Below are 25040 nucleotides of genomic sequence, written 5' to 3'. Positions count from 1 at the left end.
AAGGCAGCTCGGAGCTCCTGTCTGCACAACTTCACCTGTTTCTTTGCAGAGTGAGGACGGGCTGGAGAAAGCTGACTTGGGCAAAGTGTGCTGCTGCCTGTGCAGGTAACTCTAACAATACAACCTGACCGCAGAACACGTCTTTCTAAAGCCACAACAGTCCTAGGGACCTTGGTTTGGTCATCACGGTACCCTACCATTTATCAAACTGATAAAAAATATTCTTTTGAATGCCTTGACCAAAAAAATTGTCCCCTACCTAAAGAAAAAAGAAGCAACATTTCTGACAACATAGCTTTAACTTGATTTTCATATGAAAGACTTAATTGATAAAGACCTAAAATCTAAGACAGTCCAAGGAAAACTCTGAGATGGAAAATACTTCTTTGCTTAGCTAAAGAAAAGGTGACTTTTGTCTTTAGCTGAGCAAAATCATTATCACTGAGCCATTGCTACTTTTTGACTCTATCAACTTTCCGATTAACCTTTAGTGAGCATTTATGGCCTGCTTGCCTCAAAAAGTAGAAGCAGTTCATAACTTCAATACAATGGGCAATAGAATAAGAGATTAAAGTGCAGACTCACCACCTGCAGAGGATGTTGATGGCCTAGATATCATCTGCTTGGCACGTGTGTTACTCAGGCACAGGACAGGGAGCCAGACACCTCCTTGGGGTTGGGCAAGGGTTAGGAGAGGAAGGATCAGCAAACTTCACTGAAGGTTAGGAAGGCAGTTCAGCCAGGTAGTTGGAGCCTGGTGCCCAGAGAGGAAGGTGACCAGTGGAAGGTAACTGGCCAGGCAGACAAGCAGCTGACCTTGGAATGTTCCAGCAGGGCATCATGGGCTACAGGATGGGATCTCTGGGAACAGACTATATTTGGATGTCAGATAGGCAGGGAATGGGCAATCTGAGTTGGATAAGCTGTTAACATATTTGGTGTTCTTGGTGGTGGGATTAGGGCCTACAATGGGCAAGATCAAGGCAGAACTCCAGCCCTAAAAGGAAGCTGTCATCTTATGAGGACATAAGCTCAGCCAGATGAGCAGTAAGGGGACCTTACATTAAGTCCCTGAGCTGCCCACACTCCCAGGGTGTGGAAAGGCCTGAGTCAAGTCACATGGAGGATCATGCAGGCATGTGGTAGTAGGAAAAGGCTCTCCCTGACTGGTGATAGCAGTTAGGTAAGCTATCTACTGCAAGAGGCTGAAAACCCAAGTTGCTGTAGCTTCTTGTGTACAGACATTTACTGCTTATTAATAAATTGGAGAGTATGTTCTCAGGGTTGGTGGGGCAGCACGTTAAGGTCATTCCCATCCTCTGCTCCATCGCCCTTATATATGGGCTTTCGGTCACTGCCATCACATGATGCTCCCTCGTATTACATCCTCACGGTGTCTTAAGCAGGAAGGACAGATGGGAGCAAAGCCTGCTTCCTTCTAGGACTGTCTGGGAAAAGGTCTTTTAGGAGCCCCCAGCAGTCATCCCCCCACTGCCCACTGGCCATATCTAGGTTATTTAGCTACCCCAACTGGAAACATAAGTTCAAAATGCAAATCTCTTGTTTCCAGCCTCCACAGAGGCAAGAGAGAAGGGTGATAAAGATAATGATCACTGGAATTGTTTTTTGCATAAATTGCTTATTTAATGTAACTTTTTCCTCCTTTCCCCCTTAATTTGAACAGTACCCTAGATGCCCCTTCCCTCTCCCTTGACAGAAGAATATTAAATTGCTTTGGCTCCTCTTAGGAAAAGATGGTATTGATTTTCTCATGGAGAGTTCATCCCTCTGAGACTGACCCATCGATCCTTATTCTTCAGGGTCAGGTGTTAGATCATGTGAGCCTCGCCCTAACACTTGCAGCCCACAGGGAGGGTGAGGCACCAACAGCTGGACAGATAGCAGCCAGAGATAATTCTACCCTACATTCCTTGTCTTGGAAAACTGCCAAACTCTCGTGGGCCAAGGAGAGTCAATTTCAGGCAGTTGAGTTTTCACTTGTGACTTCTGTCCTCGCCTCATTGTGGACAGAAAAGGTCTAAGGATATAATTATAAAAACAGGAAGTATGTAACTATGAGGCATGAATTTCCTTATATGCTAAAAGGGTAGAGACTTGAAGACTGAAAGTATCAGTTCTCCCAGCCTAAATGGTCTAGGAAACAGTTGAGCAAGAAGGCCATTTTAGGGTCGTCTGACCTGGAGGTACTCAGTCTTCAGGGGACGAACATACTACAGAACTGGGTACACCTTGGGGAGAAATGTAGGGGCCACTGAGCATCCAGAGTAGAATAAAGACATGTTCAGACAAACTGATCAATCAAAAGTTTACCTCATCTGTGCCTTTTCTGAAGAAGTTGCTGGATGATATGCTTCAGCAAAACAAGGGAGTAAACCACAAAAAAGAAAGACATGAAGTCCAGGAAACAGGGATCCTGTCCAAGAAAGTGCCAATTCTGTATGGGAGCTAGGGGAATTGTACTAGGTCTGCAGAATGATGGCTCCAGAGAGGAAATGGATCTGCAACTGTTTGAGAATATGAAAAATTATTGATGGGTGTGGGTGATAAATCTGTTGGAGGTTTTTGTTTTGTTTTGTTTTATTTTTTTAAAGGTGATAAATCTACTTCTTTCTTGGCTCTGCCAGCAGAGGTGGCAGCCATCTCCTACTTGGCTGCCCTCAGATCACTGGTTGAAGGCCAAGGTAGTTAAAAAGAGGACCATCCAGTACAAGTTAGTGATATATTAAAATCAAGCACAGGGGCGCCTGGGTGGCTCAGTGGGTTAAAGCCTCTGCCTTTGGCTCAGGTCATGATCCCAGGGTCCTGGGATCGAGCCCTGCATTGGGCTCTCTGCTCCTCAGGGAGCCTGCTTCTCCTTCTCTCCCTCTCTCTGCCTGCCTCTCTGCCTACTTGTGATCTCTGTCAAATAAATAAATAAAATCTTAAAAAAAAAAAAAAATCAAGCACAGCTGGTGGAAAACCAGAGGCAGGAGATTCAAGGGCCAGATCTTGATGTCCAACATTGGTTATGGGAGCAACAAGAAAAAAAGCACTTGCGGCCCAGTGGCTTCTAGGACTTTCTCATCCACACTGTCAAGGAGCTTGGAGGGCTGCGAATGTGCAACAAATCTTACTGTATGGAGATTGCTCACAATGTCTCCTCCAAGAATCCTAAAGCCATTGTGGAAAGAGAAGCTCAGCTGGCCAGCAGCCACCAATCCCAATGCCAGGCTTGCAGCGAAGGAAATGAACAGCTTCTACACGTCGTATTGTATTAATAAAACAATAAAATGACCAAAACAAGGTGATAAATCTAAAAATGAAAAAAAAAATAGGAGACAAATGGTTTTAAGAGAAAGGCCATATAATTAGTCATACATTCCTTGGCTCAGCTGTGAACGCTAGTTATATAGTCATGATAATGCAATATTCACTGTTTAAATCTAATTGTGATCTAAGGAAATGGGAGAGGTGTGCACAAACTGGCTAAATCTTCCACTACCATAATACGAGGTCAAAATTTTGGTATGCAATATTCATAAATAGCAGTACAAACATATTATTTACAAGTATGGAGTTATTAAAAGGAAACAACAGGTCCCAAATGGGAGTCACCTATGCTAATCCCCATTCCAGCAGACCAAGACTTAATACCTAACCTAAATGAAATTCTAGCCTCCTCCAGGAATGGAATTTGGAACCAGTCTGTCTGAAATATGCCGATCAACACTAGTGAGATAATCTGCATGACAGACTCCTGCCTTTTCCCCAAAGCAAAGTGGCTGGGGCACCTGGGTGGCTGTCAGCTAAGCATCTGCCTCTTGATTTTGGCTCAGGTCATTATCTCAAGGTCTTGGGATTCAGCCCTGAATCAGGATCCCTGCCCAGAGGGGAGTCTGCGTGAGGATTTCTCTCCCTCTGACTTTCCTCCTCCCTCCCCCAGCTTCTGCTCTCTTGGTCTCTCCAAAATAAATAAATAAATCTTAAAAAAAAAAAAAAAGAAAGAAAGAAAGAAAGAAAAACGAAAAAAGAAAAGGAAAGAAAACTGACCTTGCCTAAAACAATTTTTTTTTTTCCTCCTTAAATGACTTCCTTGCCCATACCCCATTCTGGCTATAAAAGCCTTCTATTTTGGGGACGCCTGGGTGGCGCAGTTGGTTGGACGACTGCCTCCGGCTCAGGGCGTGATCCTGGAGTTCCGGGATCGAGTCCCACATCAGGCTCCCAGCTCCATGGGGAGTCTGCTTCGCTCTCTGACCTTCTCCTCGCTCATGCTCTCTCTCACTGTCTCTCTCTCTCAAATAAATAAAATAGAAAAAAAAATTAAAAAAAAAAAAGCCTTCTATTTTGTACAGCTCCTCAGAGCTCCTTTCTCCTTGCTAGATGTGATGTTGCTCAATTCATGAATTACTGAATAAAGCCAATTAGATCTTCAGATCTACCCACCTGAAAATGGTTTTTAACAGGGCAAACAGAAGGAGATTGAGAGCCAGAGGTGGGGCATAACTTGCTTGTTTTGCTAGAAGATACATTAGATTTTAAAGATTTTTATTTATTTATTTGACAGACAGAGATCACATGTAGGCAGAGAGGCAGGCAGAGAGAGAGGAGGAAGCAGGCCCCCTGCTGATCCCAGGCCCCTAGGATTATGACCTGAGCCGAATGTGGAGGCTTTAACCCACTGAGCCACCCAGGTGCCCCGATACATTAGATTTTAAAACTAAATACACATATCACCTTAAAAATTTAAAAATGTTTCTTTAAAATACATAAAAGTAGTAAGACAAATTGTTAATTTACTTGCTGAGGTGTCTTCTGCTTCTTTGCTCTGAAGCTCCTGCCCCCCAGCCTGTGGCCAGGCCGCCACGGATGTGCTATACAGTCAAGGCCCTTAAAGAGCTGACCCAGCAGGCAGAAGTGCAGGAGGCGTCAGCATTTCAGGGCTGGTTTGGCCAATTTAGGCCCGTCCATGTTGTGGCAAATGGCAAGACTTCATTCCTTTTTATGACTGGGTAGTATTTCATTACACACACACACACACACACACACACACACACCTTTATCCACTCACTTATCAATGGGCACTTGGGCTGCTGCTTCTGTATCTTGGCTACTGTGAATAATGCTGCAGTAAATATATGGGTGCTTATTATCTTTTTGAATTAGTGTTTTCATTTTTCTTTGGGTAAATACCCAGTGGCAGAATCATTCAATCATAGGGGAATTCTATCTTTAATTTTTTGAGGAACCTCCGTACGGTTTTCCACAGTAGCTGTGCTAGTTTGCATTCTTACTAACCATGCACAAGGGTTCCTTTTCCTCCACATCCTCACCAATACTTGTTATTTCTCACGTTTTGTTAAACTTATTCCAGAATAGTCTGGGAGCCTCTATGAAAAGTGAAATCACATTTGGGGACAGAACATTCCTTTTGAGAAATCTAAGGATTAGGAGCACCTGTATAGAAGGATATATATGAAGAAATTATGAAATATTGCATAACGACCAAAAATATTTAATTAAAATAATACCTTAAACCTCAGAAATGTCTACTGACAGGGAAAGATTAAATTATGTAAATGATGTAATTTTTTAAAGGACTGAATCATGTATGTTGATATGGATTGATGTCCATGATCTACTGCTACATGAAAATATGACACTGAAGGGCAGATATATGATGCTGTTTTGGTTAAAAAAAAAAAAAAAAGCAAAAGCAAAAGTCTGCATGTATAATGTGACATGCATATGAATACTGAAAATAGTAGGGAAGGATACACTTAACAGATTATTACCTTAACAGATTATTACCTTTTTATGTAATTGTGAATTATCTGGCATGTTTAATGAGAATAGGCAACTTTGTAATTTGAAAATCTAAGTTTGAAGGAGGAGGCAGAAATGGAGACAGAACAGTGAGAAGTCATGCATGGAAGGTACAGTGGTCTATGGGGACAAGGTGGCTGTTGGAAGGTGGGAATTACAGATCTGTATTTGTGTATTTGCTAAAAGATTCTGCAACAAGAATATGCGTTTCTTGGTTTACAAAAAAGTGATTTACGTTTTTGAAATAAATGTTTTATAGTATTTTTAAAAGTAGTTTTGTCAATAAATAAGGCTTCATAAAATGTATTTATAGGTATTTATAGCATACATAATGTAACTAACCTGATGAAGGCCTGCAAAGATCATTGTTTTTGGATAAAAAGAAGAAAAAATTCTTTTCTTTTTAAATTGATCTTATGATTATCACAGTCTGTAAATAGTGACAAAGTCTAATAAATGAGGAGGGAACACACAAGAGCACCGCATAATGAATTGGTCTATAACCATCTAGAAGAGAACAAATTGCAACTAGCAGTTTTTCAGAGTACATTTGCAGCAACACATATAATGAATCATAACTCTCTGCACCCCAATAAGGTTTCTGATCTGAAGCACACAAGGTAAGCTTCAAGTCGTATTGTCTCCCTTAAGGGAAATAAATGGTGAATTCGAAAAAAAATGAGGAACAAATCCCAATCTCACTGAGACATGAAGCTTATAGTTATGAGCAGACTCCCATCAACAGAATACACAGGTAGAACATTTGCATAGACAAGCCAAGCACCTTTGTGCCTCTGTGACCAGACTCTGAAGCCAGGAACCAGAGGAGCTGGGTCCTTTCGTGAACACATACCTCTACTAGCAAAGAAATGTCTTTTTACTTTGCTTACTCATTCCTTTAATAGTGGATAAAGGGGGAGTTTCCTGCTGTGCCTCTGTCCAGGCCCTGCTGATACTGTCAACCGCTCGCGGACATGACAAAAGACCAGAGAAAATACTGAAGAGAGTTACCTTAGTTTTAAAGATACTTTAGCTTATTCTCATACTTAGGAAGCCCCCGATGAGTCTGCTTTTTCCAGTATTAGCTTTGACAACTATCACAGTTAAAACTACATGCTGCTAACAAAAGTGACTATCTTTTTTCTTTCTTTTTTAGCAGAGGGTGGGGGGCGGGGCAGAGTGAGAGTGGGAGAGAGAATCTTAAGCAGGTTCCAAGCACAGTGCCCAGTGTGGAGCCAGATGTAGGCTTGACCTCACAACCCTGAGATCACGACTTGAGCAAAAATCAAGTGTTGGACACTTAACCGACTGAGCCACCCAGGCGTCCCCATAACTGACTATCCTAAAAGGAAAGAAAGAAAGCACATACTCTTTGGTAGGCTGATAAATCCAAAACATATAGGAAATCAGCTTTTATATTTTTCCTTGCCTAAACAAGCTAGTACCTGAGCCAGTTCTGCTGCCTGAAATGTTGAAACATTGCTATAATTGTTCCTTAGAACTTCATTTAGGATCTGAACAACCTGCCACTTCCCTTAAATAACAACCTGTCACAGTGACAAATGCGGAGGTGGCTGGTCCGCAATGCAAAAGTAGTCTGTTTCAGCAGACTGCTCCATGTACCAGCAACAGTCAGGTTCATTAAAATGAAGGAATAAAATGTGCTCCTACTGAGACACAGTGCTTTGGTTATTTGAGGGAAGAGGTTTTATTTTATACTTAAAAATAGTCAAATGGGGCTTAGAAGTATTAAATATATTAAAGATTTCCTTTACCATCTTTGTTTGTTCCAAATTCTCTTATTCTGCTAGCTGGTAGGATTGGGGCATTTTATTATCTAGTAGAATGTGACATTTCATCTCACAGGACTCTCCCCTACAAACTGATTTCAAGAACATGTGGATATACTTCTTCATTTTCTTTGGTGAATAGTTGTCTTGTTTTTTTAGTGAAGGAAAGAAGGAAAATGAAAAGAACCATAGTAAGGAGGACAAGATCAGACTATATTCACTGACATGACAATCTCCAGTTTTGTATTATTTGTAATTCCAAGTTAGGCATGCCATCTATAGAGGAAATGGTAACAAGTACATTTCTGCTTCTCCTAGACTGGCATTCATCAAATTGCTCCTGGACATGGGGAAGGAGGTGCAGTCACAATGACTTTGCTTTGGAGCCTGAAAACTAGAGGTTTATAGCTGACTATGTGAAGGAAAAGCAATTCCCTGGAGGAAAAAGATCTGGGAGGCAGACTGGTTCTGACCTGGTTAGATGCCACCTTGTTGTTGGGAGTCAGGAGGCCCAGCCAGTTTCTATGCCGAGGACACAAGATGGCCTAGATCCAATTCTAAATGCCTGTTATCTTGGTTTTGTTAATGCTCCCTTCCCCATTCTCCACTAGGGCAAATTCACTTCTTCTGTCACATATACTTAAGGTGTTGATGATAAGAACCGAATCAAATTTTGGGAGGGGAAATAGAACTGAATGTGTATTTGTCAATTCCTCATTTCAGGAAAGATTCTACGTCCTCTCATTTACAGTAACAATGTTAACAGGAATTCTTTATAGTTCTTTTACAAAGGTTAGTGTGATTCAGGAATCAGTAAATGGCCTGTGAACAAATGTAAAAGTCAAGCTCCCCATAGATCTTTAAGACTGTAGGAAGAGTCCTGGATTTGGGCCAAATTATTGCTTCTCTGCGCAGGGGATGCGCTTGCAAGGCCAGCATAATGGAGAGGCTCCGATAAAACGGCAGGGTAGCGTTCGCTGATACAACATATGACCCATTGTAAGACTTGCTGTATTAAACCTGAGGGACGCTGAAACAGCTGCCTCCAAACATAAGTGGAAATTGAACTTAATACTCTAATCACCATAAATTGTAGTGATAATTTGTGTAAAACCGCAAGTATATGCTATGACTAAATGAGTCTTTACAGAATATCCTTTCAGTTATTAACTTGGCATAAATACGAATCCCTGAAGATTAAGTTGAACACTAATCACGTTGAACATTCAAGGACCTTTTGTAATCCCGAGTTTCTTATTTACATATGATAATTTCCCTGGTGGTACCTGAGCCGGGCTGATCATTGCTATGTAAGCAATAACGAATGACAAGGCAAGCTGCAACAACGGATGGGGTTTTCCTCTCTTTTCCCAATCCCTCCCCTTCCTTCCTTCCCAACCTGAGCTTAATTAAACTCCTCAGAACTTGGCTCTGATAACTAGTGGGCCAAACCAGCCCTGAAATGCTGACGCCTCCTGCACTTCTGCCTGCTGGGCCAGCTCTTTAAGGGCCTTGACTGTATAGCACATCCATGGCGGCCTGGCCACAGGCTGGGGGGCAGGAGCTTCAGAGCAAAGAAGCAGAAGACACCTCAGCAAGTAAATTAACAATTTGTCTTACTACTTTTATGCATTTTAAAGAAACATTTTAATTTTTCAAGGTGATACGTACATTTAGTTTAAAAATCCAATGTATCTTCTAGCAAAACGAGCAAGTTATGCCCCACCTGTGGCTCTCAATCTCCTTCTGTTTGTCCTGTTAAAAACCATTTTCAGGTGAGTAGATCTGAAGATCTAATTGGCTTTATTCAGTAATTCATGAATTGAGCAACATCACATCTAGCAAGGAGAAAGGAGCTCTGAGGAGCTGTACAAAATGGAAGGCTTTTATAGCCCGAATGGGGTATGGGCAAGGAAGTCATAAAAAAAAAAAAAAAAAAGTATTATTTCAGGCAAGGTCACTTTCCTATGGGGGGAAGGAGGGGTCTATAATGTAGATTAACTCAGGGAATTTCACCTACAGTGTATAATGCTAACTGAAATTAAATCACAGAAAGACAAATACCATATGATTTCACTAACATGTAGAATTTGAGAAATGAAACAAATGAATAAAGAAAAAAAAGAGACAACATAAAAGGCTTTTAAACACAGAGAATAAACTGGTGGTTGCCAAAAAGGGAGATGTGTGAAAGGATGAGAGAAACAGATAAAGGGGATTAGAAGTACACTTATCTTGATGAGTGCTGAGAAATATACAGAGCTGTTCAATCAGGGTACACCTGAAACTAATATATAACACTGTGTATATCAATGTAACAGTGTAACATTACACTGTGTGTTAATTACACTTGAATAAAGACTACTAAAAATAATTTCATAGGAAAGAACAAAAAGGTTTTTCTTTGTCAAATATGATTAAGAAAATGAAAAAGGCAAGCCACAGACTGGGAGAAACCATTCACAGCACAAATGTCAGACGTAAAACTGCAACAAGAGTATATATAAATCTCACAACTCAATATTACGAGAAATAACCCATTAAAAAATGGACAAAGGATTTTAACAGACACTATACAAAATAAATTATATGAAAGCCCAATAAGCATATGCCAATATACTGAAAATCATTAGCTGTCAAGGAAATATTCAAATTGAAACTGCTGTAAGTTACCACTACACACCCATTAGGATGGCTAAAATGAAAAAAAACTGAGCATACCAAATGTTGACAAGGATATGGAGCAACTGTAATTCTGATACTTCTCTAGTACTGCTGCTGGGAATGTAGAATCACCTAGCTACTCTGGAGAAGTCTGGCAGTTTCTTAATAAGTTAAATATATACCTACCATAAAACTCAGCTGTTCCACTTCCAAGTATTTACCCCAAAGAAATGAAAACACCTCTCTGTGTGAAGACTTGTACACAAATGTTCATAGAAGCTTTATTTGTTAAGAGTCAAAAACTGGAAACCGCAAATATCCATCGGCAGTCGAGTTCATCGACAAACTGTGCTGCAACTATACAATGGGATCCTGCTGAAAAATAACAGAGGGTCAAACTACTTACATACGCAGCAAGCAATGTAGGTGAATATCAAAATCATTATGCTGAGTGAAAAACCAGTCAAAAGAGATTATATTCTATAGGTTAAATTCTAGAAAATGCCAAATAATTAGTTATAGAAAGCAGATTAATGGTTGTCTGGGAAACGGGGTGAGATGCATTATCAAGGGGTACAAGGACACTTTTGGAATTGGGGAGAGTCAGCATCCTGACTGTGGTGGTTTCACAGATGTATACGTCTTGCAAAACTTATCAAATTTACACCCAAGTATGTGCAGTTTGTATGAAAATTACACACTAACTGTTGAGCATCTGTTTCTTAAGAACTTTAGAATCACTTGATCCAATTCAAAACAAACCTACTCCCATCCCCACTGGGTTTCTGGCTGAAATTACAGTAAACAAATAACCTATAATACATATAGGTACATAACAATTTTTATGATATTGTTTCTCATTTAGGAAAATGTTAAGTTCATATCTTGTTTTATACTATTTATTAAGGTTATAGTGTTCATCAGCCCTATATCCTGTTAAATGTTTTCTTTGGTATTTTATAGTATTATTGCCATTTTCAGTTGGAGTAAAAGAAAATCTCCAATAACAATCTGATTGTTATTATTTATAGAAAAAACCCAATTTTTAAAAAAGATTTTATTTACTTATTCGACAGAGATCACAAGTAGGCAGAGAGACAGGCAGAGAGAGAGAGAGAGAGAGAGAGAGGAGGAAGCAGGCTCCCTGCTAAGCAGATAGTCCGATGTGGGGCTCAATCCCAGGACTCTGGGATCATGACCTGAGCCGAAGGCAGAGGCTTTAAACCACTGAGCCACCCAGGCACCCCAGAAAAAAACCAATTTTGACACATATTAGATATAGTCACTCTAGCAAATTATCTTTTAGAATTTAAGTAGTCTTTTGGCCTTTTGTATAATTTTACATTCTGCAAGTAAAGATAATCTTGTTTCCTCATTAAAGTGTTTGTATTTATTATTCTGTTTTGGGATCTTTTTATCAGCTAGAACTTTAAAAAAATGTTGAATGACAGTGCACCTGTGCTTTGATTCAGATTTTAATTAAAATGTTTCAGATTTAGTGAAAATGATTATCATTTAACTATTTAATATGCTATTGGTTTAGATCTGTGATCTTTATCAAGTTTGGGAAATTCCATTTTAGTTCTTTTATTTGTAAATTTCCCAACTGTCTTTTAGGCATCTATTAATAGAACTGTACATTTAATTTATGTATATAATGAATTACACTGATAAGTTTTTTTTTAAAGTGTTCCATTTTTGTTATAAACACTACTTCATGTGTCAATCTTTCAATATTTTCAAGCACTCAATTTGGACAGATATAGATTATCAAGTGTAGAACTCTATCACACTGTCAGCCTTAAAAGTTATTTTACCAGCAAAATGGATTTGGAAGTAGCAGAGGAATTGTAGTTCAGAACATGTAAGCTATAGGAAACCATAACCAAGTCAGATCGAAGGACAGAGAAAAGGAATTAGTTGGGAGGAACTCTTTTGAACCAAAGTCTATTGGAGGAAAATAAGAGCTCAGGGTGGTGACAGTTTCTCATTGGCTGAATTGTGGTATTTTCTTATTGGTTGGGTTAGTTGCTGGGCTTGGAGAAATTTTTTCTTCCTTCTGTTGGAGTAGTCAAGGAGGTTTCTTTCTATTGGGAGTATAAGGTATGTCTCTTCCTGTTGGGGTCTGCATTGGTGATGAGCATGAAAACTCCCCCTTCTGACTCCATTCTATTTTACTTTTTTAAGATTTGTTTTTAAGTAGTCTCTACAGCCAACATGGGGCTTGAACTCACAATCCTGATAGTGAGAGTTACATACTGCACCGAGACTGCCAATGTCCCTTCCATTTTAAAAGAAGCTTCCTTTACTCAGTTTCACAATACTTTTTAATGGGCATAAAATATTACCTGGTGTAGATCTACTATAACTTACTTACCATGGATTAATGGCTATTTAGATTGCTTTTTAAAACCTCAATGCTGGGATGCCTGGGTGGTTCAGTCGATTGAGCATCTGTCTCTTGGTTTTAGCTCTGGTCATGATCTTGGGGTCCTAGGATCGAGCTCTGCATCCAGTCCCACATCAGGCTCTGCACTCAGCTGGGAGTCTGCTTGTCCCTCTCCCTCTGCTCCTTCCCTTGCTCTCTTGCAAATAAATACTTAAAGACAAAAACAACTCAATGCTGTGATAAACATAATTATCTAACAGTGTAACTCTAAAATGATTTTTCATTTTTTTTTTTTGAAAGATTTTATCTATTTGACAGTGAGAGAGAGCACAAATAGGCAGAATGGCAGGTGAGAGAGAAGCAGGCTCCCTGCTGAGCAGAGAGCCCAATGCAGGGCTCAATCCCAGGATGCTGGGATCATGAGCTGAGCTGAAGGCAGACACTTAACTGACAGCCACCCAGGCGCCCATCACCTTTACTTTCTATACTTTCTCCATAGTGATGGAATGGTAGAAAAGACAAAGTTCGTATATTTAAAACTTTTTGAATTTCTGATGTTCAGGTATCACTCCTTGTATAGAAAGGAAGTTTTCTCCCCCAGCCTCTACTTTCCTAAAGCCCTTTTGAGTTGCCCTTCTATAGTTTTTGAAGTTCTAGCTCTGCATCTTTCCTAATCTTATCCTTACCTCCATGTTTCTGTGTTTTATGAATCTCAGGGATACGGTAGATTTTATTTTTCACTGACTCATTCATGATTCTGACTACAATTACAATGTGTGGGTGTTTTCCCCCCATACCAAGCCATTCGACACCAGCTGGGTATCGTACAATTCAACTTAATTCTGACACTGTCTACTCAGATACAGGATGAGATCCCACAGGTTAAGGGTTCAGTCCTACAAGACTACCTCTGGTCCCCATTTCTAGCACCAATTCGAGGTACAGGTTGTCATCTGTGCTTCTGACCTGACTGCCTGTGTAAGTCAGAGGTCCCAACATTATCTTCCTTGGAATGGATTAATTTCCTGGAGTGGCTCACAGACCTTGGGAGAAACATTTTACTTACTAAATCACCAGTTTGTTATAAAAGAATACGACCCGGGAATAGCCGGATGGAAGAGATGCACAGGGCAAGCAAGGTACTGGAAATGGTGATTTCCATGCCTTCCATGTGCATCACTCTCCTCCAATCTTCATGTGTTTACCAACCCAGGAGCAATCTGAACCTTGTTCTTTTGGGGTTTTTATAGCAGCTCCATTACACAGCCATGACCAATTAAAATATTGGCCTTTGGTGACTGAATTCCATCTCCAGTCCTTCTTTCCTCCCTGAAGTTTGGCGGAGGAGAATGAAAGAAAGTTCCTACCTTCTAACCAGGTAGTTGGCCCCCCTGGCAACCAACTCCCATCCCCACCTAGGGGCTTTCCCAAAAATCCTATCATTAACAAAGTGAGACGTCTTTATTGTTCTCATCAGCTAAGAAATTCCAGCTGTGTGCCAGGAACAAGAAGGGAAAATATAGATTTCTAACTATACATCACAATCTCACACTCTTCCTCTTAGCTTTCACAACACTAGATGGGTTAGAATCTAGTAAATTTACAATGGCAATACCCCTTCTATCTGCTCTATGGTGTGGGTAATTCTATAATCTGTCAGTGTAACAGAATCACTTTGGGAACTGGAAAAAAAAAGTTTATTTCCCTGAATAAATAGCCTGTCATTGTGAAGCCAAATTTCAGAGGCTGGGGTCCATAGAATGTATATTAATAAGAATAAGGAACAATTTAGAGCCATTAAAATTCTGCCTTTTTTTTTTTTTAAAACTCTTCTTGTTGAGACTGAGCTTCATCCTCACCAAAATCCATGGGAAAACCTTTGGAATCCCCTCCCTTTGGGTCAACCCCTACCTGCAAGGATCCAGGTTGGGGCCAGTGGTGGAAGGGAAGTTCCTACCCCTGTGGGACTCACACAAGGACTCCAGTGGTTGAGTGGTGGAGACTACCTGTCCTCCAAATCTTTTTGATCCTTCACTGGAAACTGAATTCCTACCTTCTAGTTAGGCATATGGCTGTCCATTTATACGGACTTCTTCAGCCTCCCTGCAAGTAGGGTAAATTCACGTGACAACGTTCTGGCAAACAGATGGGAGCCTAAGTAACTGTACCTTCGCTGCTCTTGCCCTTTCTGCCTCCTCTATTGGCTAGGAGGCAGATGAGCAAAACTATATTATTTTAGACTTTTACTGTGAGAAAGAAAAAACTGCTATCTTGTTTAAGCTATTATTTTGGGCAGCAGCCAAACTTATGTCCTTATGAATCACAGTACATGGAGCACAGAGACTGGAGAGTTTTCAGATATGACTGCAAAATGGAAGAAATACTCAGCTTAGGCCAAGGAACTTCTATCACTTCAACTGTCCTGTACGTAAAATGTGGAATCATGAATGGGGAGACAGAATTATGTAGTCGGACATGAGTTTTAGTATGAATTTTTAAGTAACACTGTTGTCCAGCAATGTACTAGTAATATACTAGCCCAAATGTACTGAAATATTGCTTGTAAGCATACAGATTACCAATTTCATATGTAGCTTAGAGAATAAAGACATGCTTCCAATCCTCAAAGAAACAATGTCTGTTAAAAGGTTCTCATGGAAGACACAAAAGAAACAAGAGTGGTATCGATTTTTGCCAAGTAATATGCTCACATTTTAGATGGATACTAGGTAGTATCTTTGTAGGAAACAGATTAAAAGTCAACAAGGCATGTGAAGTAATACTACCATTTTTTCTTTAACCAAAAAAACCATAACCATAAAAACCATACCCGTTTTCAGGTTTCTTCAGTCTCTAATTTGAATTTAGTAAATTTATCAATGTTTAATGTAGTTTCTCCTATAATAACTAAAGAAGAGGTGTCCAACAGAAGAAACAAAAAACAAGCCTGAGAAGGAACTGCATTTTGTTTATTTTGTTTTTCAGAAGATAAACATCCAGCATTTGTTCAGTGATTTCTGGTGTATTCAAAGCAATTATCCTGATGCCACATGGCATCTACAAGAGATCACTGACCACTAAATTACAGGATAAAAAATGCATTTCATTACTTGGAAATATAAAAGCACCATGGAGGTGCCTGTGTGGCTCAGATTGTTAAAAGCGTCTGCCTTGGGCTTGGGTCAGGATCCCAGGGTCCTGGGACTGAGCCCTACAGTGGGTTCCCTGCTCAGTGCTTCTCTTTCTCTTTCTCCCTCTGCCCCTCCTCACCTTCCCCCTTCTCATGCACTTTCTCTCTCAAATAATAAAACCTTTAAGAAAGCACCACAAGACTCAGATAAAGTTAAATAAGCATTTGATTCTCAAAAAGACTTCACTGAAAAAACTGACATGAAGGACAGTTCATTTCACAAACTGTTTTGGTGGGACCTCATGGCAGTAGGGATGAGAAACTGAGAGCGGTTACTAATTACTGATGGAAAAGGAACACAGGCCCTGGCAGTAAGCAATACAGGAGCTACCAGTGTAATCTTATTTATTTCTATGGGCACCACTATAGCAGACAGAACCACCAACAGCACTGGTAGAAGATACCCATATCAAATACTACATACAGAAGACTGTTTTGTTATTTAAAATCGAGTTTCCCAGGTTTCTGAGTAGCAAAACAGCAGCCACAATCTAAATGAAAATGGAAGGAGTAACTTTTAAGAAGTTACACTGATCAACTGTATTTGCTGAAAACTACCATGAACCTACTAATAGGCTGCTACTGTCCACATCTGTGTTGCATTTCTAACACCTAAATGCAGAGAGAAACAGGCTGACTTTAACAAACAAACCAAGGGATTTTGTAAGCAAAGTATTAGGGTTCTGAAAATGTAAAAATAAAGTGATCTGAAATGTTGCAGAAGATAACACGATACAATCAAGCTAGCTACAATGGATGCATCGAAAGTCTCTTCAAACATGCGTTTTCTCTTGAAGACTGATAGTGAAAAGTTCTCAAGTATCACTAAGAATGGTTTAATTAAAATTTCCTGTGAAAGGCATTAAAACAACTATTCAAGAGGGGGAAAAAAAAGCTTAAAAAGTAAAGAGTACATATTGAGTGATTTTATTGTTTACAATTGTAGAAAATGCAAACAAATTTTTATTGTTAGAAAGCACTGTGCCTGAGGCCTGAATTAAAGGGACGGAAGGACCATAAAGGGGAATGGAAGACCTTGGGGAGGGGGGATGGAAATGTTCATTATGTATTTTGTTTGTTGGATGGTTTCCTGAGTGTATGAGCATGTCAAAACTCAGTTAACTGCCTTGCACATCATTATATGGATGCAGTTTCTTATATAAAAATTATATTCCAATTAAAAAAAAAAGAACAAAAAAGCAAAAACAGAAATACAAAAACAAACCAAAAATGAAAAAGCCTGAAGCCTTTCCTGAGTGGAGAACAAGTCTTCTTTCTAGACCAAGCCTCACAATATCATTTCTATTCCCATTTTTAGCATGTCTTTCAGCTGAGGGGAGTGGACGAGTGAAGACACCCCACTCACTGAATAAATGAATGTGAAAGCTGAAGCATTCAGCAAGTTTTAAATTACAGTACGGCAGAATGGTTTGGAGCACAGACTTGTTTTAAAAGATACGTGTGGGTCTCAGTGTTGGCTTTGTTGTGATCTATAGAGTGGTCACAAAGCCTCTGTGTCTACAAGTGACCTCTGATCTCCCCCCCATCATTTGCATTTCTCATGCTCTTCTTCGCATCACGGGATGGTGGCCACAGCGTCTCCTTGCACGAGATTCTGCCCAAAACAGATGATGGGGGAAACGGAGACTCAGGCAAAAGTCTTAACCTTTAGCAGCCTAATTTTCCATCTGGGAAATGAGAATATGATCTAACTACCATGTGACTAAAGAGAACATGTAACTGGGCATTAGCCACAGGAGCTTCACTTATAACAGGTGCTCAATAAATATTTGTTAAAGGAATGAGTGAATGATGAATGAGCTGATTTACTAAAATGAAGGTTGAGTCTGTAAAAGTTTATGTGTGCATTATATGATGACTGGGAGACTAGGAAGTTGATAATGGAATGGAATACTTAATGTAAGGTAGATAACCTAGAGGAAATCAGTTTTCTAATGAGAAGAATCACTCAGTAATGCATATGCCATATTGTACTTTATATAAATCATGATTTAATGAAATTGTGAAGAGTACCCATTTAACAAAAAATGTCACTGGCCAGTGACTTACCCTCTCAAAAATCATGACTACGTTACAATTGTGTTGAGTATTTTAAGAGTACTCACTTTTCAGTTTTTATTTAATTTCATGTAAGGTAAAACACTCCTATAGCTGATTTGCTGATATAAACCATTAACCATTTTTATAAACAAGTTTAGAATAACAATCTGATTTTTATTACAAACAAAAATAAATCTAAAAAGCTTCCTTCAAGTATACAGTATACACAAGGATTTCTGCATTACACTGTTTCACATAAAATGTTCTGAATGACAGAAGTAGAACTTCCTACCATTTGAAGAGAGAAGTTCACTGCTGAAAGCCACACACTTACAGAAAGAAAAGAGCATCACAGGCAAGGCCTGTGATCTCTGGCTACAAGCAGGAGCTGAAACTAGGAACACAGAAGACACTTGGGAGAAAAAGACCACATTAAGTACTCTAAAATGGTTCAGCAAAAAGTCAAACAACTGTAAACAACTTTTAAGCAAATCTCTTCAATATGCGGTGCTGCTCTAAGTAAATAATGTTAAATGATTTTCATTCTACTCAGTTATTTTTAATGCCGAGGAGAGTCTCTCTCTCTCGACTTTGTTTTCTTTCCCTTGAGGGAAAAAATGAAATGTAATTAGGGATTGTTTGTGAATTTCTTACATGAGGGCCTTTAAGCCACTTGCTTGTCTGTTCACTATTTCTACCCAAAAATGAGAGTTAGAATAAAAAGTAAAATTTTTTTTATAAGTAAAACATTTGGCTCCTTGTTAAAATCTGTTTGAAGGTTTGATGGTAAGGATGCTGGATAAAACTGGCTATAGTTTTTGATTATCCCTGCTGCCCTTTTCTCCCATCAAGGATAATCAGGACTTAAAAGGTATGAGCTTTGCAACACAACTACTTTAAAACCAAGCAGGCTGAAGTAGACTCAGCGTCTAGGAGAATTACAGTGTGAGAATGAAGGAACTTACTGTAAACAAACAAGCAAGAGTTCAATAGCCTTTTTTTTTTTTTTGGCATTTGGCACCATGACTTAACACTACTGTTTTCTTCCATTTTCCTATTTGAGATTTTCATAAAGTGATTACATGTAATAATAATAAATTTTCCCTGTAAGTATGTAATACATAGCAAAAACACATTAATGACTAGAAATAAAATCTGAAATCTATAATGCTAAATCCTAATGGAAAGGTTAAGCATTGGCATCCACACTTGAGTATCTCATGCTCTGAGATAATCAGAAAAGTCTCTGAACACTGATTAGATCCCTTTTGGTGGAGTGACACATACATATCACAAGCAGCAATGCTATGAATGGGTTGTACTTTTCCTTACTCTACAGTTCTTTTCTATGTCAATTTTATTTTACTATTGATGTGCTGAGACAGTATACTTTTAGTTAGGTAATCAAATTGTTTGGGAATGACAGCCTTTTCTTTTGTTTAAATAAAGTAATGGTAGACATTTATTTATTGGAAACTTTTTGATAACAGATTTTGAGGAAGCTAAAAATGACACAGTTTAGTACAAACTGTCTTTTACCTTTATTGCTTGTATACACAGGAATACATTATAAAACTCAGAAGGAGGAGAAAAAAATAACAAGAAAAAGTTACCTGCTTTAGCATTTTTAAGAATAGTTTTGATAACTTCTTAGATCAACTTGCTTATCTGAAACAGAGCAAAACTACAATACAATCATGATGTAATTCTAATAATCACAGCAATTATACTTTCATTTTTAATTTTCTCTTCATAAAACATTAATGCTATAAAAATGAGATTGATGACATCCTTGTTTAAAAGACACCTTGTACTGGTATCAAAATGTGATTTATTTTAATACCAACTGAAAAAATAGAGCTTATATAGTCTATTATTTCAATGAATTTATTACCTTTATTTTCAAAGTTGGTAGCAAAGTTATTGTTAACAATATAAATTTTCTCTTTGTAAGTGTTGAAATTCCCTTAAAAGTGTTGAAAGGCAGCAGGCATTCTAGGATGGGCTTGCAAGGAAAATCAATTACTCCAATGCTGATAAATAGTATACTTCATGAATTTATATTTATTTCTTTAATTTCCTTACTAACTTCTCCTGATTTGCCAGTTTTTTTACTCTTTTGGTATCATAAAAGAAATCTAAGCCCAAGCCTTTTAGCTGGAGCAATTATTTCCATTTTCAATTATTTCTCTTTAGTTTTTCAAATATAAACTAAAACAATCCAATAATCATTGCAGGAAGGAATGATCATTTAAGCTGGATCATGTTCATTTACCTTTTAATTTCATTTAAGAGATATTACTATTAGAGTGATAAAATCTTTACAGTTTCAACACACATACACTCAATCACAAAATTAAAATCTTTATATCTTAAAAAAAGGTTCCATTTTGTTCAATGTATCATAATCAGATTTTAGTCCAATGAAATACGTTTTCATTAAATACAGCAACCACCACTTACCTTTAAATATTTTATGGATGGAACTAAGTTCAGTACTGATTGAAGGATGCTGGCATCAGAGCCCTCACTTGCAACTATCCTTAAATGTTCTGCATTTCTATAATGTACCACCGATTATTCTAGATTTATAATACCCTGTCTTTAACTTGGTATATACCATCTTTTGGAAAAAAAATTGTTTTTTGAGATGAGATACAAGAACAAAATCATTCTTGAGGTTCCACCTCGAAAAAAAGATGATGTTTGCACATAGCAGCTAGTTTGATACCCCCTGTTTTTGTTAGGCTAGCCTTCACACAATGAGCATGCATATACAGCCATGGTTCACTGCATCTGTTTTGAAGTTGAGAACTGCTGCTTATTCAAGTCACAGATGCCCCCATGTTATGCAAGGAGACAGTTGAATTGCATGTCCACCATAAGAAAAAGAAAATCAACGATGAAACAAAATGCAGCAAATACAGGCAGTTGGCATTTAGAACACGCCCCAAAGCTAATACTCATGAATTGTCATTATAAGGGCTTTTCTTTTCCTAAAAAAAAAAAAAAAAAAAAAGTCTTTCTTTGCATATTTTAAAATTTAAAGGTCCCAGAGAATCATGAAGTGCCTTGTCGTTTTTGCTGCTGACTTCTGATGACCTCTAGTTGTTTTTTGCATTGCTGGTAGTAAGTAGAAAGGCTTTTGTTTTCATCTAAAAGCTTTTTATGTTCCTGTACCAGACGAGATGTATTTTGCTGGTCCTTTTCATCCTGGTCCAGTTCTGCAACTAGTTCTTGCCTGAAAACAAATACCATACAATAAAATATTGTATGTGATAGAAAAATTCATACTAATAACTGATGAGCTCAACTTTTTAGGACTTTTATTCTGGGTTGATCATTATGCATCTTAGGTATACTTAATCAAATACACTTGTGGACTAGAATAAAAACTATCATCCACTAGTCTTTGTACCCATAGAAACACCATAATCCTTTTGTAAGTAACTGTACTTAGACAAGTAGTGAATACAGATAAAATGGTATAAAACAACTTTTAAATACTACTTTCCTGACCACAGGAAAATAACATGTTTTATCATTCACATTCCAATTTTACACTCATGAACTTTTATTCATGCTTTGAAGTTAGTTTCATTTATACTAAGTTAGTTTCATTTCATTTGTACTACAGTACAAAGTGGGGGCTCATATAACATGTGCAAGCTAATTAAAATAGATGCTACCAACTTAGAATCTATTTCCTATTTTAAAAGTGAGAACAATACGAAGTACCACTTTCAAATGAGTTAACTCACTTTTATGAACATTTTCAGGAATGACCATTAGACGCTTTTATAGCCTGATAAAACTTTGGGAGATGTTCAATATTAACTCCTAAAGTGAAGTTCCTGGATATAACTGAATAATTAATGAAAAACCTTTAGATGATTTTCTTATAATATTTCTCATTTAAAGTATTTAAAATTGATTAAAACTGTCACAATTTTTACACTCCCTTAATCCGTCATTTATGTCACAATTTTTACACTCCCTTAATCCATCATTTATGTCACAATTTTCACACTCCCTTAATGCATCATTTATTTTTTCTAGCACACAACTAATTCCTCCTTCAAATGAACAAAGTATAGATTAAATATGTGAAAGTTTTTTTTTTTTAACATGAAGTGTCAACAATTCTACAATTAGCAGACTCCAATATTTATTTACTGTATATCCTTTAAAGTATTGAGCTGAAATAATTTTAACAGTAGGAGCTCGTTTTTCTTGGTGTTTTTTTTTTGAGGGGGGGAAGTACAAACAAAACTTTCTACAAATTACTTCAGGAAGCAAGAAATTTTCATTTATTTAGGTTAAAATTAACAGAGGGAATCCTATTACCATGTATACACATATAGTTGCCTTGATTTTGTACTACAGCACTTCATTTCAGTTTCCACAATAATTAAGCTTCAGAGGTATAAAATTTCATGAGGATCACGCTTAAGAAAACTGAAGTTTTTGTTTTGTTTTTTAGAATTTCAAATAAAGGACCATGAAAACGGGTTTTCTTAAAAAAGGGAGGAGAAAGGCAGACTCTTTATAAACTCTCAGAAAAACACGTGAGTATAAAATTCCCCAGAAAAACACTCACACGTATAAAATAAAGTAATTCTACTTTCTTAAACATATACCTAGAAAGAATATATCCACAAAATATTTATTTATTTATTATTATTTTTTATGTTAACATATAACATATTACTTTCCCCAGGGGTACAGGTCTGTGAATCACTGGGCTTATACATTTCATAGTACTCACCATGCACAGCTGAATATTAGTAAATCAAATTATTTTATCTATGTCTAAAGAAATAATAAATCTTCATAACTATAAATCTAAATAGCTTTTAGCTTTAAAATTCTTAGGACATAAGACATGTTTATATAACACCAGTTTATTTTCCTTAATTTTAATATAGTATATGTAGTCAAAAGGGATGAATTTTGCATAAAAAAAATAGCCAAAAGTTGCGTTAAACTTAAAGATGAACACATGTAAAACCTTCAAGTTGGAAATATAGTTGACCCTGGAACAACATGGGTCTGAACTACATGGATCCACTTACACATGGATTTTTGTACAGTACTGTAAATGTGTTTTCTTTTCCTTATGATTTCCTTAATAAAACTTTTTCTCTAGCTTACTTTATTCAAGGAATAAAGTACATAATACATATAACATAAAAAATATGTGTTAATTGACTGTTTATGTTATTGGTAAGGATGCTAGTCAACAGTAGGCCAATGACATTTTTGAGGAGTCAAAATTTACATGTGGATTTTTCAATGAGTAGGGGTTCAGCACTCCAACCCTCAAGCTGTTCAAGGGTCAACTCTATGCTTAACGATTAGTTCTAAAAATTACAAAGTTTTCATGTTTTCCAACAATATTTAACCTTAACATATTTTAAACTCAAAATACTAATGTGTTTTATTCATAAAAGATAACTTACTTTCTCTGTAATAACAATGCAATTTCTGTTTGAACTTTCATATATTCTTGTGCCATTTTACAATGCTGTTCAAACACTGCCATAGATTCTTTGGAGTTTGGGCACGGTGCTAGAGGCTAAAAATAAATCAGGACTCTTAAAACATAATTCAATCAAATTTCAATATCAAGCTGAGAGTTAAGACAGTAACTGTGATAAGTTTTTATAGCACTAAAACAGTTGTCTTTTAAAAATAAGTGTTAAACCATGGTCTAGAAAATTTCAGTGTCCTTTTGACAGAGTTAACTCAGAATATAAATTCACACTCGCTGTTTTAACACTTTTGTTGTTACAGAGAATCATGACCAGAGTATCAATGGCCTCTGGTTTTACATTTCAGGTTGTCAAACTGTATTATACCAAAAGAAGCTTCTAGCTCCCATACTCATGAAGAGACAGTTAAGTGTATTACTTAAATTCTCAGTCACTATGAATATGACAGTGTACCATGAAATGTATTAAGTAGAAATGAACTTATGTAAATTTTTATACTACAGCACTAAAATTAAAGAGCAAAAATGCTATTTTTGATATTCTTAGCATTCCTTTTTTTTTTTTTTTGAGAAAGTGAGAGAATCTCAAGCAGGCTCCATACCCAGTGGAGAGCCTGACGTGGGGCTCCACTTCATAACCCTGAGAATGGGACCTGAGCCAAAATCAAGAGTTGGATGCTTGCAGTGCCTGGGTGGCTCAGTCATTAAGCATCTGCCTTCAGTTCAGGAAATGATCCCAGGGATCAAGCCCCACATCCGGCTCTCTGCTCGGTGGGAAGCCTGCTTCTCCCTCTCCCACTCCCCCTGTTTGTGTTTCCTCTCTCACTGTGTCTCTCTCTGTCAAATAAATAAATAAAATCTTAAAAAAAGAGAGAGAAAAAAAAGGAGTTGGGTGCTTAACTAACTGAGGAATTCAGGTGACCCCCCCCAACATTCTTGGTATTCTTAAACAAATATATGGAAATATTTAAAGACAACTGTTAATCTATGACTACCAATTTTAGATCTGATTAACTTAAATGGACAAATCATTTTAACTTGATTTTAGAAAGTTTAAGGAGGCCATCTAAAAGCATAAATAAATGAATTTATGATGCCAGATATAAACAAAACTGTTCACTTTCTAGATAGACTATGTCTAAACTTCTAAGGAAAAAGTAAACATTCACTGAGAAAGTACTCTTTTTACCTGTAGTTGGTGATCCAGTGTAAGATAAGCCATTGGGATAGAGTTATCTGATCCATTGGTATCTGGAATTCAAGTATGTGTTTTATTTTCTATCATGAATAATTATAAGCAAAACACAAGAGCGCATGCATGAATATTAGCATTTTTTCCTAAAGTAAATAATACATTAAAGTTATTGTTATTAATAACAAAGAGTCTATTTCTGAATTCTAAAGGTAAAAATGGAACATCCAATCACCAGATAATCAGAATGCAACCATACTCTAGCACAATTTAAGTTGGTTATAAATTGTGTAACGTTACAGGTCATAAGCCCTTGTTCAATTAAAAACAAAAACATCTACCCTTGAGGCTAATACTACATTATATGTTAAATAACTTGAATTTAAATAAAATCCTGAAAGAAAACACAAAGAAAAACAGTGGTATGGGAACTT

General features: G+C 37.5%; 1 protein-coding gene and 1 long non-coding RNA gene across 4 annotated transcripts in view; both read right to left on the bottom strand.

The window, feature by feature from the left end:
* Window positions 1-425: 425 nt before the first annotated feature.
* On the bottom strand, window positions 426-10540 carry LOC122904534. The gene is made up of 3 exons (XR_006384221.1): window positions 10467-10540; window positions 9288-9371; window positions 426-669 (listed from the first exon to the last, which is right to left on the bottom strand). It is a non-coding gene; the product is annotated as an uncharacterized LOC122904534 (long non-coding RNA).
* A 7533-nt stretch (window positions 10541-18073) lies between these two features.
* Window positions 18074-25040, bottom strand: part of MAP3K7 (mitogen-activated protein kinase kinase kinase 7) — a 74384-nt gene continuing 67417 nt past the window's right edge. For 2 of the 3 annotated variants that reach the window (XM_044245467.1, XM_044245478.1), the window contains 3 exons: window positions 24604-24665; window positions 23383-23498; window positions 18074-21161 (listed from right to left, as the gene is read on the bottom strand). In XM_044245467.1, the coding sequence (XP_044101402.1) occupies window positions 20981-21161; window positions 23383-23498; window positions 24604-24665 (359 nt within the window). In that variant the 3' untranslated portion in view covers window positions 18074-20980. The remainder of the gene's footprint in view (window positions 21162-23382; window positions 23499-24603; window positions 24666-25040) is intronic. The other variant, XR_006384220.1, reaches the window with a different exon arrangement.

The sequence above is a fragment of the Neovison vison genome, chromosome 1 (genome assembly GCF_020171115.1).
Source record: "Neovison vison isolate M4711 chromosome 1, ASM_NN_V1, whole genome shotgun sequence".
In the NCBI taxonomy this organism is placed as follows: domain Eukaryota; kingdom Metazoa; phylum Chordata; class Mammalia; order Carnivora; family Mustelidae; genus Neogale; species Neogale vison.
Note: the sequence above shows the minus strand (reverse complement) of the source record. Positions and strands in the feature narration are given on the sequence as shown.